Source organism: Strix uralensis, chromosome 2, assembly GCF_047716275.1.
Source record: "Strix uralensis isolate ZFMK-TIS-50842 chromosome 2, bStrUra1, whole genome shotgun sequence".
NCBI classification, from domain to species: Eukaryota; Metazoa; Chordata; class Aves; order Strigiformes; family Strigidae; genus Strix; species Strix uralensis.
In genome coordinates, this window is record NC_133973.1 from 107,952,656 (window position 1) to 107,966,612 (window position 13,957).

Consider the following 13,957-nt stretch of genomic DNA (forward strand, 5'->3'; position numbering starts at 1 on the left):
AGGATCTGCCACAGACCCCTGCAAAAAGGCACCTCCCAGCCTGCGACGGGACAAAGCCAAAAGGAAGCCGTTGCCTGCCAGCCCTCAGGGAGTGAGAGGGAAGGCGTGTATGGGAAAGCAGCCCTACTGCCAGTCCGCTCCTAGGCCGAGAGCGGGGAGAGGGGCTGAGAGGGGCTGCGAAGGGCGCTGCGGCGCTGCCTGCCCCACCCCCCCCCCCACCTCACAGCCCCCCGCCCCAGCAGCCTGCAGAGCACGGACGGGGGGCGGGGGGCGAAGTTTTGCCGCTCTCTGTCCCGCCTGCAATGGCTTGTACCATTCCCTCCACGGGGGCGGGGAGTGTAGAGGGGAAGCGGCAGCTCAGCCTCAGCCTCCTCAGTGCCCTGCTGCCGCCCGCCCCCCTCTCCCGCCCGCGGGGTGGCGCCGTCCTGCCGCCACGCGCCTGGCTGCGGGGCGCGCTGCCGCCGGACGGGCAGTAGCGCGCGGCGCGTCTTCCTGCCTCTCCTCCGCTCCCCTGCGGCCCCGCCCCGGCCGCCATGTTGTGGCGGCGGCGGCGGGAGCGGCGGCGGGAGCGCGGGGAGGCGGCCGCCCGGGCCTACGGAGCATGTACGGCGCGAAGCAGCGTCCCGCGGGCGCGCACCCTGGCCAGTGGGTGCTCATTGCACCAGGTAACCCAGCGGGGCTCCGAGGTGGGACAGGCTCTGCCGCAGCGCCGATCTCGTTCTCCACCGCGCCCCGCTGAACTGGCCCTGGCGGTGCTTGCCTGCATCGCGGCGGGGCTGGGCCGGGCCGTCGCTCGGGCCGGAAACGGGTGCCTTTCTCCGAGGGCTGGAGCAGGTCTCTGGGCTGCTGTGTGCAGCCAGCCCCAGCCCTGATGTGGTAAGGACGTTTTGAGACACAGCCTTTACACAAGGCCCTACAGAGTACCGCCCCTTCTTTCCAGGCACCCTGTTTCCCTCAGTGTATCTGTGCGCTTTATTTTTGTGTGCCGTTAAGGTTTTCGAAAGGTCAGCTTGCCCCTGTTTTGCAAACAGCGTTGTGACCCCTGGAGAGAGGAGCTGTTGAAGAGAGGTCTTGTCTGATGGAGCCTCACCATTGTCTCCCTGCTGCTGGCAGCCCACCTTGTCTCCCTCCCCTTAGTCCATTCCTGCGTTTTTTGAAGGAAATGGTTTAGTGCCCTTTAAAACAAACTCCTTGGAAACCATAAGTCCTAAGCCAGAGTGAGATCTCAGCTCTTCCTCTCTATAGGTTAAAGAAGCAGGCTTCCACATGGCAGCTCTGCAGATGCAATATACACAAGGCCTTAAACACTGTGTAGGCTGAATAAATGGGAAGATACCTTTTCCCCTTTATGTTTATTTCTGCCTAGTATCAGGTTTTAAAATTTTAAATTCACAGATCACAAAAGGTTCTTGCGTTAAAGAGGATGAGTGAAACGGGATGCGCTCAAACTCCAAGACACTCAAGAGGAAGGAGACAAGTGCTTTTTTTTAGTTTGATTTTCTAAGGAAATGCAACTTTCACAATTATCTGTGGGTCAGCTTTGTACTGTGCATATATCTTATCCCACTCAAAACTTTTGAGTGTTAATTTCAACCAAACCTGATAAAAAATAGGAGCTCTTTAGAGTAATTTTATGAGCTTTGTGAAAATGTCTGCGATGATGTGAGAAATGCTATAAATGGCACCACTGAAGGAAAGGTATAGCAAGAGCTGAGTTCAGCAAAGGTTGAAAACAAGGCAGGAGCTCAGTCTTGAGACATGCATCCGTAAGGAACCAGGCTTCTCTAGTTATATGAGAAACAGAACCAATTGTTATGATTTCACTGATTCCTCTCTTCCTCTGGTTTTAACTTTTCAATTCCACCCTTTGGTATCTGACATGCTTGATGCCTAAGAAAGGAATTTATAAGTGAGGAATTCCTTTTTTTAATATTGACTCTGCAGACTAGGATTTAAAGCTGAATCTTGTATCAGATGACTAGCTATGCCAACAGATGTCCATACTGTGCAAATATTTACAAATATGCTTAACTTATGCATGAGTAGTCAGTTCTGTGCAGTAAGTTAAATTCTTCAGTAAGTGTTTGCAGGATTGGAGCCAGAGCTTGTAACTTTCATGAAGCCAGACAGTTTGTATTACGAATTATGCCAGCAGAGCTCTGACAAAATTTATATAGTACTCCAGACCTTTAAGAAAGTTTATTAAGCCTTAGTAGAACCTCAAAGCACATAGTGATTTTTAAAAAATTCTGTGGCTGATAATTTCAGAACTCCATGGCTGATGAGACTTGCCAATCATATGACTAGGACTGCTGGAATTAATTTGATTTAATGATTGTAGCTTGGTTTTAACATTATTTTTTTTTTTCAAAAAAGATTTTTAAAGTTAACACCTATCACTTTTCAAAGTTTTGTATTTCTTAACTACTTTGTTGAATGGATCTCATTTCTTCTTTACTGGCCATATTAGCAGAATTTGTAGTAGGAAGGCCTGATTACTTTGAGCAATGAAGATGGATGCAGTTGGATTTATAACAAAAAATGCTTTTTCTTTGACTATGTTAAATTTTATTGATATGGCAATCCATATATTCATAATACCCCATTATGCTACATACATGCATAAAAATGACTGGTGTAAGTAATTGCAGGATCTGGTTCTGGCTGTGAGTTTAATACCATTTGTTAATAAGTCTACCAACACCTTCAAATAGCTATTTGTCTTCTTGTATCTGTGGCCATTATCTTGTGCATAGTGGGAGGAAGGAGCAAGGTGTGTTTTAATGCTATGCATGAAGCTGCAAAACTTTTATTGTAATAAAGGCACTTTCTAAGGTCCCGGTTTCAAGTGCTTAAGTTAGTTTGAACTACTCACATATGTAGTCTGCCTCCTAGAACAGCTCATAAGGTTAATAATGTATACTGTCCTACACAACCTAGTAGCGTCTCCACTTGGATATATGCCATTCATCTTGCTTTGACTGTGACATCTTAAAAGTTTCTGTATGGAGGGAGATGGTGACTAGTTCTGCAAAGACTCAGTATCTTAGTCTACAAAAGAACGAAGTCTGTCAGAAGTATAGAAGTAAAACATTGAGAACTGAAACTTGCTTTCTTACGTATCAGTATTTTTCAGTCATTCAGACTGTTAGAGGTTCAACAGTAGCTTCCTAGAACAAGGCAAAGATAGGGCTGGAGTTCTGAGTGGTGATCAGAGCCTGAGTTGCTCTGATTCCTTAGTTACTATTTCATTCTGAGAATCTATATGATTTTGCACAAGTCTCTGACCATGGTCTTGTTGCTTATGTGACATGTAAAAACACTTAACTGTGTAAAAAGCACATGTAAGAGAAAGGTGAGACTCTTTCTTATTTGGACTTCAGCAACTGACAATATTGGGTTGATATCTGGAACACAGCAGCTAAAAAGCAGGCAGATTTCATTTTCTAATTGCCATAGAAAGTAAGGAGAGTATGCATGTCTGCTTTAGTATGGAAGGTCATAAAATTATTAATTTCCTTGTTTCAATACACGTACACTATGTTGTATTGCATAGACCATAAATTACTGCTCTGCTGTTCAGAGCATGTTTGATGACCAAGGAGATATATTTCAATTTTGTTTCTGATTTCTTAATTTTTATAATGATTTCAGTGTTCTGGAAACAGCTCAGAAACAAGGAATCTCCTGTGTCAGGTAGAGCTGCCCACGTTCTTTGTTGAAGAGGAGTTAATGCAGTTGGAATGGTTGTTTTACCAATGATGTGTGTTATCCCAGCCCTCTTGAACTGTACTAGAGGGCCAGACTCTCACTTTCTGTTGCAAGTGATTAACTCTACTGTTATATTTCCGGTACTGTAAAACTTTGATTGTTACTGTCCATCTCATGCCTACACATAATAGGACAGAGCTGCAAACCACACAACTCACAGGTGTTTTGCATAGATTATAGAGGTGGGTGAAGGTGGGAAGGGGGAGCAGAGTTGCCTGAGCTGAGATGTTCGATCAGCAGGCCAGTCACCCCGTGCTTCATTTCAATGAGTCTTTGCCTACCCTCATTCTTTCCTATGGCATTCTTTCCTTGTTCACTGTTCTTATCAGCAGCCTGATGACAGTCTTTGCTCTCACCAGCCCTTTGCCACACTAAGACACTTGGGCTGTTTGACATGGGAGTGTCACGCAAGGGAGGTCTGAGTAGGAAGGGGAAAGAAGAGCCTCAGACAGTCATGTTTGGGCAGGCTGGTAAGGTGAGGTAGCAAGTTTTACTTTTAGAAATGGTAGTCTGCCCTTGCTCTGGTGAGAGCTCTTGGGATGGTGTTTCTGCTGATATTTATTTTTTTCCATGGAGGCAGGATGATTTGATATGCCAATACAATCACCTTGTTTTGTTTTTATAAGCATAATTGTTTCTATGTTAGGGATTGAAACACCAAGGGCAGGATAAAGCGGGAAGCCAGAAGTCAGGGGGAGAGCAGCTAGGAAGTGTTGATGTGGTGGAGAAGGTAAGGTGAGGAGAGGGTGGTAACCATGTTAATCACTCCTGAAAGGCTGGAAACCACTGGTGTACGTTGTGCAGCCTTATCATGGACATTCAGAGGAAGGTTGAGAAATGGATGTGAATAGTCAAGAGGGAAAATGATGAACAAACAGGAAGAGGGTAGATGGAGGAATTGGTCGTAGGGAGGAAGGTGATGAGGACAGAAGACTTGGGCATGTGGATAGGGATAGAGCTGTGCATGCTGGGCTTGAAATGGAGTCAACTCTTTGGGCAGTTTCTCCAGTTGCAGATTAACTATGCTGTGAATATGCAGGCACCATATTTGGCCTAGAGCAGACTCAGCTCAGCACTAACAGTTTATTAGTTCAAGTGCTGTGCCATGTTAACACATCTCTGATATTTCCAGGACCAGCTTTGCAGTGCAGCTGCTTTCAGACAGTGTCTGAACTAATAAGTCCTGATGGACCCAAGCTGGCTCTGTGCAGATCCACTTGGGTGTTTCTGTGCTGTGCTTCACGTTCCAGGGGATTTTATTAGGTTGGCTGGAAATCCAGATCTGAACTTGCTTTGTGCAGGGTAGTTGATGTCGATGGTTAAGAAGACCTCCCGAATCTGGAGTTCTGGTGGAATTGTGGTACAGAGACACCAAAGTGCTAGTAAGTCCTGAAGGACCCACATGGACTTCATTGGTGGGTGGCCAAGTTTCCAGATTGTGTTTTTATACATTTCTTGTAGTAGCTGGATAATCAGGGATGTTATCTTACCTATGGATCTGAGCCCCCCTTTACCCTTGACAATGCAGAGCTTCCTATACAGGTTTCCTGTTGTATTGGTCTAGCTACTGAACAGGTACAAGGGAAAATAAGTAGCTCCTGAGGATTAAAACTTGGTCATCTCGCAGCTAGAAAGTTGCTAATGGTGTGCTTTAGTAGAGGAGATTCTGTCTGTGTTTACTGAGTATTCATGCACATTTTTTTTTAAATCCTACCACCTGAACCGATAGGAAATTTCTACTTGCTTTGTGAGTTGGGCCCATGTAACTACCATTTTTAATGTTTTCTCTGAAAATCATAAGGACTAGAAATTATTTTCTAGACAGAGAAATAATACTGAGACCCCGCCTAATTGTAGGGTTCTAAAGACAGGGCTCTGGAAAACCCTCAAATGTTGCGGTAAAGTCACTGTGCGTGGAGTAGATCTTATCTGGGCTCTGTGTAGCAAATAAACATTCTTACGTAATGGCTTCAAACTGGTTTTACCAACAGCAGCCAGAATCACACTAGCTGCTTAACAGGATGGGTGTGAAGGGCAGTCTCTTTTCAGTACACTTGCTCAGAGATAGGTGTTTTGTCAGAACTGGAACTATTTATACCTTTCACTGGTTTTAGCAAAGAGGTCAGGAATTGAAGGCAGTTTTCTAAGTCTGCTGTTCTACTCTACACCTGAAGTTAAGACTGCTGTACTTAATTTGTTCTGTGTTTGTCTGCATTAGGAAAAGAAGTAGAGGTTAGCTGCAAGCTGAAAATTATTTTCAACCTTTATTTTTCTGAACTAGACAAATTTAGTTGACTACATTTTTTCAGTCTGCTGTTTTCTTAAACAGTAAATTGATTAGCTTTTTTATTGTTTTATGGGAACTGCCATATGAATAGCACTGGAAGGATTGCAAGGGCGGACGGAAATTTAACAATCCTATTATTTTTAGGAATTACTTATTTAAAAATAAAAGGAGCAGTTTCACATTAGACTTGGCAAGTTGTTTGAACAAATCTCATATATGCCAAAAGTCAGATGGGAGCAGAAATAAATGGACTGTGATGCCAAACCATAGGGCATCAGCACACATTAAATTAATCCTTCGTTCTTTCAAATGAGACTAAGGAACTTTTGTCTCCGTGCAACAACAGAGGAAGCATTTGACTTGAAAATTTTGGGTCATATTGAGAGAAGATGTCATAGCAAAAGAAGCTGTGGAATACTTAATGCATAAAAGTAGTTTCCTTTAAAATCTGAAGTAGGTAGTTTTTATATTTTTTTTTCCATTCTCTCACCTTGCGCTTAACACTTTGATACATCCTTTTATTTAGCATTTTAAAAACAGTTCAATTTATCTGCTACAAAATAGACCACACTGCTGGGCTGTTAGGGAGCTTGATTCAGAAGTTGTAATGAATGTCAGAATTGAGCATTATACTTCAGCATTAATAATTCCAGACTAATTTAGATAAAGAACTTGGAAATAATATTTACAGTAAACAAATATGCATGTTTTTTAACAGCTGACTTAAAACATTAGAAAGACTATATAAAATATGTGCACATATTTATATACCTTTTTAATAAGGTGAATGTGAATATGCTTATTTTAGAAGTTAGCACTCTGTGGGCATATTTTACTTAACCTCCCCCTAAACTGGCATTTGCATCTCCTGAACAAAGCCTTTTGCCTGCAGGTAATTTGCACCATTTCTTACATGTCATCTCTTAAAAGGCATACTGAGCTCAGCTGTGTATAAAGCAGATCTAACTGGCAAGCTAAGGAGCCAGGAGGAAGCGTAGCAAATAAAATAACTGAAAAGAGATGTTTTAATGTGTAACACCATCTCCTACTTCTGCTTTCTGCCATCTGGCTTGGAAGAGACCAGCTTATGCCAACTTAGGCCTCTCTGCACATGGGAATAGGGCTGATTCAGCCAGTAATACAGCTGCACCAGTGTTGACCCTATAAATATTGAGAAGGGAAGTCTGAAGTTTTTATCATTTCAAGTGATAACCTGTTCTTGAACTTCTCAAGATTGACCTCTCCTTCATTCAGCTCAAAGACCTGCATGATCTGCCTAGCATCTAGATTTCAGTAACAGATTAATTTGTACTGTCCATTGCTGCCAGTGAGTCCATGAACGTGTTCTTTTGGCCTAAAAAGTGAACAGTGCCAGCATAAGGGGAAGCCAAAAGATGGTCTCAGGCTTAAGTCTTAATATTTAGCTGTATTGCGCAGCTGTGTACTGGAGCAGAAGACCACTCAAACTGTCTAGCAGCATTTCCATGTGAAGTTTTGCTCAAGATAGAAAACAGTGCTGGTTTTAGATATCATTGTGTTTTATTGTAGGGTTTTCATGTGAAGTGGGAGCCAGAAAGACTTTAAGGGGTGTAAATTATGTCACATTAAATGTTATTTCCTTAGGGTACCAAGTAATAAATGCTGTGATTACCAAACTGATAACCATTCTATCTTTTACAACAGGCATGGCAAAAGTCCTCTCACTGAAGTACTGTGTATGGACAAGGAGAAGGTAGAGTGGTGGGGTAACATCAAGTTAACATAACTGAGTAACTGCTAAAAGATATTTCCAAAAATTGTGTGTGCAAGTGTAAAGCCATACCTTATATGTAAGCACCTGCAAAAGAGGCTGTTTGCAGAGTTAAGTCCAGCTGTGTGCCATTTAGTACTCCCCTGAGAGTATTGTTAGCCAAGGAAGCAACAGTGTTAGTCTTTTGGCTCACCTCTTGCTTTCCGACCTCTGTAAAGTCACATACTAATTAGCTCATGATGGTCAAAGACCCCCGTGTCACATATAGAGTGGGTTATATTCTGTGCCATCTGCTCCCACCATGGGTTCTGTCCCTTTGTTCTGGTGATCATGTAACCATATGGTGAGTGAGAATAGCTTACTGATCTGGGTGAAAATGAATACTTCTTTTTTGTGGCTGGTTATTTCTCAGCTGGATCAGTGAACTGAGCTGACTTGCTGCGTGGCCACAAGATCGCTAGTTTTGACAGAAAGAAAGGAGCAGAGATGCGCAACAGGAAGGGAGCAGAGGTGGGGACCTCGGGATTGCGCTTTTCAATGGCCTGTGATCTTTGGTCATTTGAAGCCATTCATGAAACTGTATCCTCAGTCTGTGCATACCTGAATTCATTCGTTATGCTAATAGTTAATTACCTTGTAATTTATAAAAATTGTCAAAAGTTTGGGCGGTACAAAGTAGTACTGGATTTAATTAATTTTTACTGGGCTTTTTTCAGGGCATGCTGCAGGACAGAGAACACGGGCACTGAATTAAAACAGTTTACTTCAGGGTTGACTGATTCTAAAAAGAACATAAATAAAATTATTATTACATTTAACATATCTGTACCCTTAGGCTACATAGTTTAAAGTCTTCCATAAAATGTCCATTTAATGGACTCCCATCAGAATGTCTCCATCTGACACACCTTTCGTGCATGGTTAGAAGTTAAGAAGGGAATGGAAAAGACTTGTGTAGGTGACGTATGGTTTAATATCTGTTTTTAAATGAAATCTTAACTTTATATTTCCAGACTTTTAAATAATCCTGGTTTTTTGCAGGGTGGTGGTGGTAGGGAAATTTGTGCTCTCAGAGGGTTTTTTCCTCTTACGCAATTGACAGATATTTACAGCCTTTTTGCTTGCTTGGCTGGCAGCTTTTTGCATGGGAATTCCATATAACTTGATATTAGTCTGTTACATACAGTATTCTATAAGCATTTTTTATAAAAAAAAAAAAAAAAAGTGAACAGGCCTTGCATCATCCATAACAGTTTCATAGATCTTAGTGGGAGTTTTATGTTCTTTTCCAATTTATTCATGTTGCTGTACCAGCTAACACTTTTTTTTTTAATGGCCAGATTCATTAGTGCCTCATATCTATCCATTGTGGAAGAAATTATTGCCAGAAATCCTTTGACAGCTGGTTCATTTTCACTTTGTTCTGTTTATATATTTTATAGAATTTGCCTGGTTGTATGTCTGACCTCCACGAAATATGATAGGCTTTTCTCTTTTTCTGTTATGGAAAGCATTGTTTAAGCTTTTATAGTCTCTTTCGCTCAGCTTCAAGATTCTGAGGTTCTGCCAGTAGACTCCAGTACAACTGATGGATATATCACCCATATTTTTAGATGGACTTTGTGTAATTTAGTTAATATTGAATAACAGTAAATTATAACTTAAGCAAAGTAGACACACTTATCAGCTGCATGTTGGTATTTAGTTGTTCTGCATTGTGATTACCTCAGAACTCCCTCCCCTGGTATAGCTGTAGTGGTGCTGCATCTGGATTCATTCTGCATTGCTGGAGGTGTCTGTAAACTCAATGGAGACAGAGGCGTATACTTGCAGGGGGTGATACAGGTGGGTTTAGGCTTTAGGTGAGTTCAGCTGCCTCCTGGAAGTGCCTGTCATTTGTCTTCCTTGGCAGTTTAGACAGTGGATTGCTAATTGAGATGCTTCCTTGGGACAGGATTAATCGAGCCCCACTTGTATCAGTTTTTTGCATCCTTGTAGGGAATGTTGTCCTAGGAGAATAGTTTACTGTACTGGCATATCTGTTCGTAAGCTGATCTTTACTGACTGTTACCTTGCAGCTTACAGCTGCAGGACAGTTGGTAGAGAGTATAATAGTCAGAAAGGTCTTACCTCTCTCAGTTGTTATTCTTGTAGATGAACAAGTTTCTCTGGGCTGAGCTGTGGAAACTGTTGTAGTACGTGTAGTGGCAATCATCTGATGTTTTCCTTTAGGATTTAACAAAAAAACTCTTCCTGTAATGTCCCTTTTGTCTGCTTATGTTCTGTAAGATTATTTCTTATCTGGATGTGAATCTTAAAACTAAAAAAAAAAAACCCAAAAAAACCCACCTAGTTTAACTCTTAGTTCTGCTAGAAAATTGCTACGGTACTGCTTTTTAAGAAGTCTTCATTTATTTAACTACAAGAGATCCTTGCCCAAATACAAGGACTGATAAATGTAATGACATTAAAGAAAAGCAGTTACCTTTCCTGGTTAAAGGCCACAACACACACAAGTTAGGTTTGGACACCTAAATTCAAAAATCCCTTGCTCAGCATATTCCTGGTCATGAACTGTTTAAACTTGGATAAATAGGACCTTCTTTGCCCTTAAGGCCACGTTAATACTGCATCCAGTTTTCCAAGCAGGCATTCTCCCAATTGCCTCTTTTTATCTGCCAGCCTGACATCTAGTAGAGCCAATCTGTAACAAAAATATACTTCAGATGCCCTTGGAAATTGAGTGGGATATTGCCTACATTTTGAGGAAACTGAAGGTGCAAGAAAAGGAAACCACTTTTGCCTGTGCCCCACTCCTTTCCTTCTTGTGCGTTTGCACGTGTACGTGACCCTTCTGGTAAACCATCTTCTGTGGCAGCTGTGTGGAGAATGTGACATACACTCTGATCCCCTCAGCATGAGATACTGGGACTGAAGGCTGTGCATTAGGGTATGGTTGCTGCTGTCCTCTGTGCAGCATTGAACCCCACGGAGCTTGGGGAGGACCTCAGGACTAAATGGGCAGAGCTGTGCTTCTCTTCACATGGGGAAGAGCTACTGGCTGAGCCAAGGCAGCTCCAGGGCCAGGCTGCATATCCAAAGGGGCAGAGCGGAGGGTGCTGAGCCTGGGATAGCATGGGGCAGGCCTTCATGCTGGAGGGTGGATATCTGGATTGGGAAGGCAGAGGATTGATGAGGAAGAGATGGGACACTGTATCCCTTGGCTTTGTTACACTGAGTGCTCCCTACGTGCAGGTGTCTCCCAGGCTTAGTGGGGATGGATAAATTCAGCGTGTTACTGAAAGGTTAGGAAAAGAGCATCAACTAAATAAAGATGTGAACTTCATTAAAAACAGCTATATTAGGACAGACTGTCTACTTAATTGTTCACGTTATACAAGATGCAACTTAGGGCTCAGCTGGACTCATTCCCAGTGTTCATAAATCTATGCATGAAGAAAGCAGAGCAAGTGAGCGCTAAAAGTTCCTTTGGGGTTTTTTTTGTTTTGCTTTTTGTTTTAAATTTTGAAACTCACATTTAGTGTGTATATTTTAACATGTTCATGTGAAACACATCAAAGTAAACACATGCAGTGTGTTTCTTTCACTGTCATTAATCACTGTAGTGTTTTAAAAAGTAACAAAAAATACACTAATGTTAAACTGTGGTCAAGAATTGAAATATACACAGCTCTAGAAATTTGAAGTTCGCCTTTGCCAGGGCAAATGTAGCTTGACAACCGTGTGTGTTTATGTATCAGCATATGAAGCAAGTCTGGTTAGAAAATATGGACTTTTTCCATTAAAACCCCTCAACTTATATTGAAACTTTTTAAAGCACTTTTTCAAGGCACCTGAAGACTCAGCTAAAAATTCAGGGGAAGAAAATTAAATTCTCCGAACCCATCTGAGAACTATTACTCTCCAACACTATTGCAAAATGCACTTGCTTTTTAAGCTCTTATGTCTTTATCTGGGCAATTTCTGGTTTTGACACAACTGAATAACCAGGAGTGCATGTGAAAGATGAGGGTTATTTGGGGCTTTTTTTGCCACTGAGGCACCAGTGAACAGCCTGTGAGAAGTCCACCTGTCCTTTCCAGATGTGTTGGGGATAGGCTTTCACCCAGAGTGAAGGACGGCTATTTTTGGTTGTACTTGAGGTTCCCACTTCCTTCTTTTCCATAGAAAAGAACTGTGCTATCTCCCTCTCCACAAATCTCCTGGATGCTACTGAAAGGGGAAGGACAGTGTGGCACTTCTGTTCCTTCCAACAGCCTCCCTTGTGAATAGCTGTGCAGCCCGCCTCTGCTGCTCCTCTCTGCTTTCCTCAGCAGCACCATAATGCAAACATCAGCCTGATTCCTGTCAGTCCATTCTCTGGGGTCTGGATACTGGTTATGTATGAGAAATGCTTTAGTAATTTTTCTTGCTCTGATGAATGCCTATATGAAAGGAATTGGGACAGAACTGGCAGTGTGCAAGCTAAGAAAGATGATGCTGTCATGTTGGTCTTCACTCAGATGTGGGAAGTTGTTTTCATAAATATAAGTTAGACTTTCCCTACAAAGAGAACTTGGATAGAGTATAATCAACTGGGGATCCTTATAGATGTTTTTTCAGACTTGAATCAGCATCCTTGTTGGAGCTGTTTCCTTTCTAATTCTTTTTTTTTAATTTCACAGAGAAATTATGCCTTTATGACTCTGCTTTTTGTCTTTTTTTGCTTAAAGACACAGGAAAGAGAACAACTGTCAGAGACTTAAGCCAGAGGTGCTGTATTCTCTCAGCTTCTTTTTCCTGTGGGGGGAATTAAATGTACTCTTTATTTTTCAAGATTATACGTAACAGATAAACAAGTGTGCATATCTTTCACAGAAGTAACAACAACTCAGACAATTCCTGTCCCATATTCCTCCATAATCTGACTTTCTGAAAGCTTTAGAGGACCGCTGTTTCTTACCACAAATATTTTGCCTTTTTGTGCTTTTTAACTTTTTATGTCCACACTGTGCTTGGCCTAACTACCAAAGCATTCTCATGGTCTTTGTGACTAATCAGGGCAGCATATCAGTTCATCTCACTTAACTGTGCTGTCAAACTTAGGAGCTCTCTTGCCTAAGAGTCTCTAGAGGGGAAGTGGTTTTCAAAATCTAAATCGTGCCAGGTGTATATCTTTCCTGTGGCAGATAGAGAGTGCCAGGAAGTCTGGAATCATAATTTAGGTGCCTTGATCAGGTAGGATGAATTTGGGCTGAGGCATATAACTTTTAGGCAGAAAATAGTTGAGTTTTCAAAAGTGTCAGTCCAATTAATTCTGAATGTCTTGGATAAGCATGGCAGGATGTGAAATACTTCTCAATTTACAAGTTCATAACTTTTTCCTCTTCCCCTACAGAGGCTGCTACTGACCCCCCTAAGACACCTGACAGCGAACCTTTGTTTACAAAACTGCGCAATCCAAGCACAGGCAAGTTTTGGAATTGTGACATGAGCCTGTTAATGTTCTGGTTGATTCCCTCCACCACCAAAAGATTCATATTTTGCAAGTTGAAATAATGATGATAGTATAAGTCTTACGTGCCAAAGATACTGCTGGTGATGCCAGATAGTTAATACTGTGCAAACATTTAGGATTTCTTTTATAATTTTAATTGGATGAACTGTTTATTCATCAGGAATATTGGCAGCACAAAAAAGAGATGTAATTTAAGTTCTGTTTTTAAGTGCACTAGTTTTGGGGAGCTTAGAGTGTTGGGTGTTGAGGCTGGGCTTTTTTTAAATCCAAATTTAGGCTTCAGAGCATTCATCGTATGCTATAAAATAAATAGTCAAAGTCAGAAGAAGTGATTCAGTTATACTTAACAAGCTTTTTGAGTCTTTTCATTTTTAAATCTAATTTTCTTCTTTCCCTGGTCCAAGTGGTGGTGTCTCTTTCCTCGTTCATAGATGGTGAGGCACTCTGAATTCAAAATACATTGGAAAGACCAACAAATGCAGGCAATATAATGACACTACTATCCCACAGTTACTTTCTTCTAGTCAGATTGTTCTTTTTGTCAAGGATTTGTTATTATTATACGAGCAATGTAATAATTGGAGCATGAGATACTGCAACAGAAACTTGCAGTGAGCCTTTGTTAGGGTTA

The 13,957-nt window shown here is 41.8% G+C and overlaps 1 protein-coding gene and 1 long non-coding RNA gene across 5 annotated transcripts in view; both read left to right on the forward strand.

The window, feature by feature from the left end:
- The first annotated feature begins 521 nt into the window (after nt 1–521).
- RNASEH2B (ribonuclease H2 subunit B) overlaps nt 522–13,957 on the forward strand; it is a 44,106-nt gene continuing 30,670 nt past the window's right edge. For all 4 annotated transcript variants that reach the window (XR_012627671.1, XM_074859734.1, XM_074859732.1 and 1 more), the window contains exons 1-2: nt 522–665; nt 13,207–13,278. Coding sequence is in view for 3 of the 4 variants with exons in the window: in XM_074859734.1 (XP_074715835.1) it covers nt 602–665; nt 13,207–13,278 (136 nt within the window). In the remaining variant the exon portion in view is untranslated. The remainder of the gene's footprint in view (nt 666–13,206; nt 13,279–13,957) is intronic.
- On the forward strand, nt 688–8,536 carry LOC141939627 (uncharacterized). Its single transcript, XR_012627672.1, has 3 exons — nt 688–876; nt 7,742–7,790; nt 8,525–8,536. It is a non-coding gene; the product is annotated as an uncharacterized LOC141939627 (long non-coding RNA).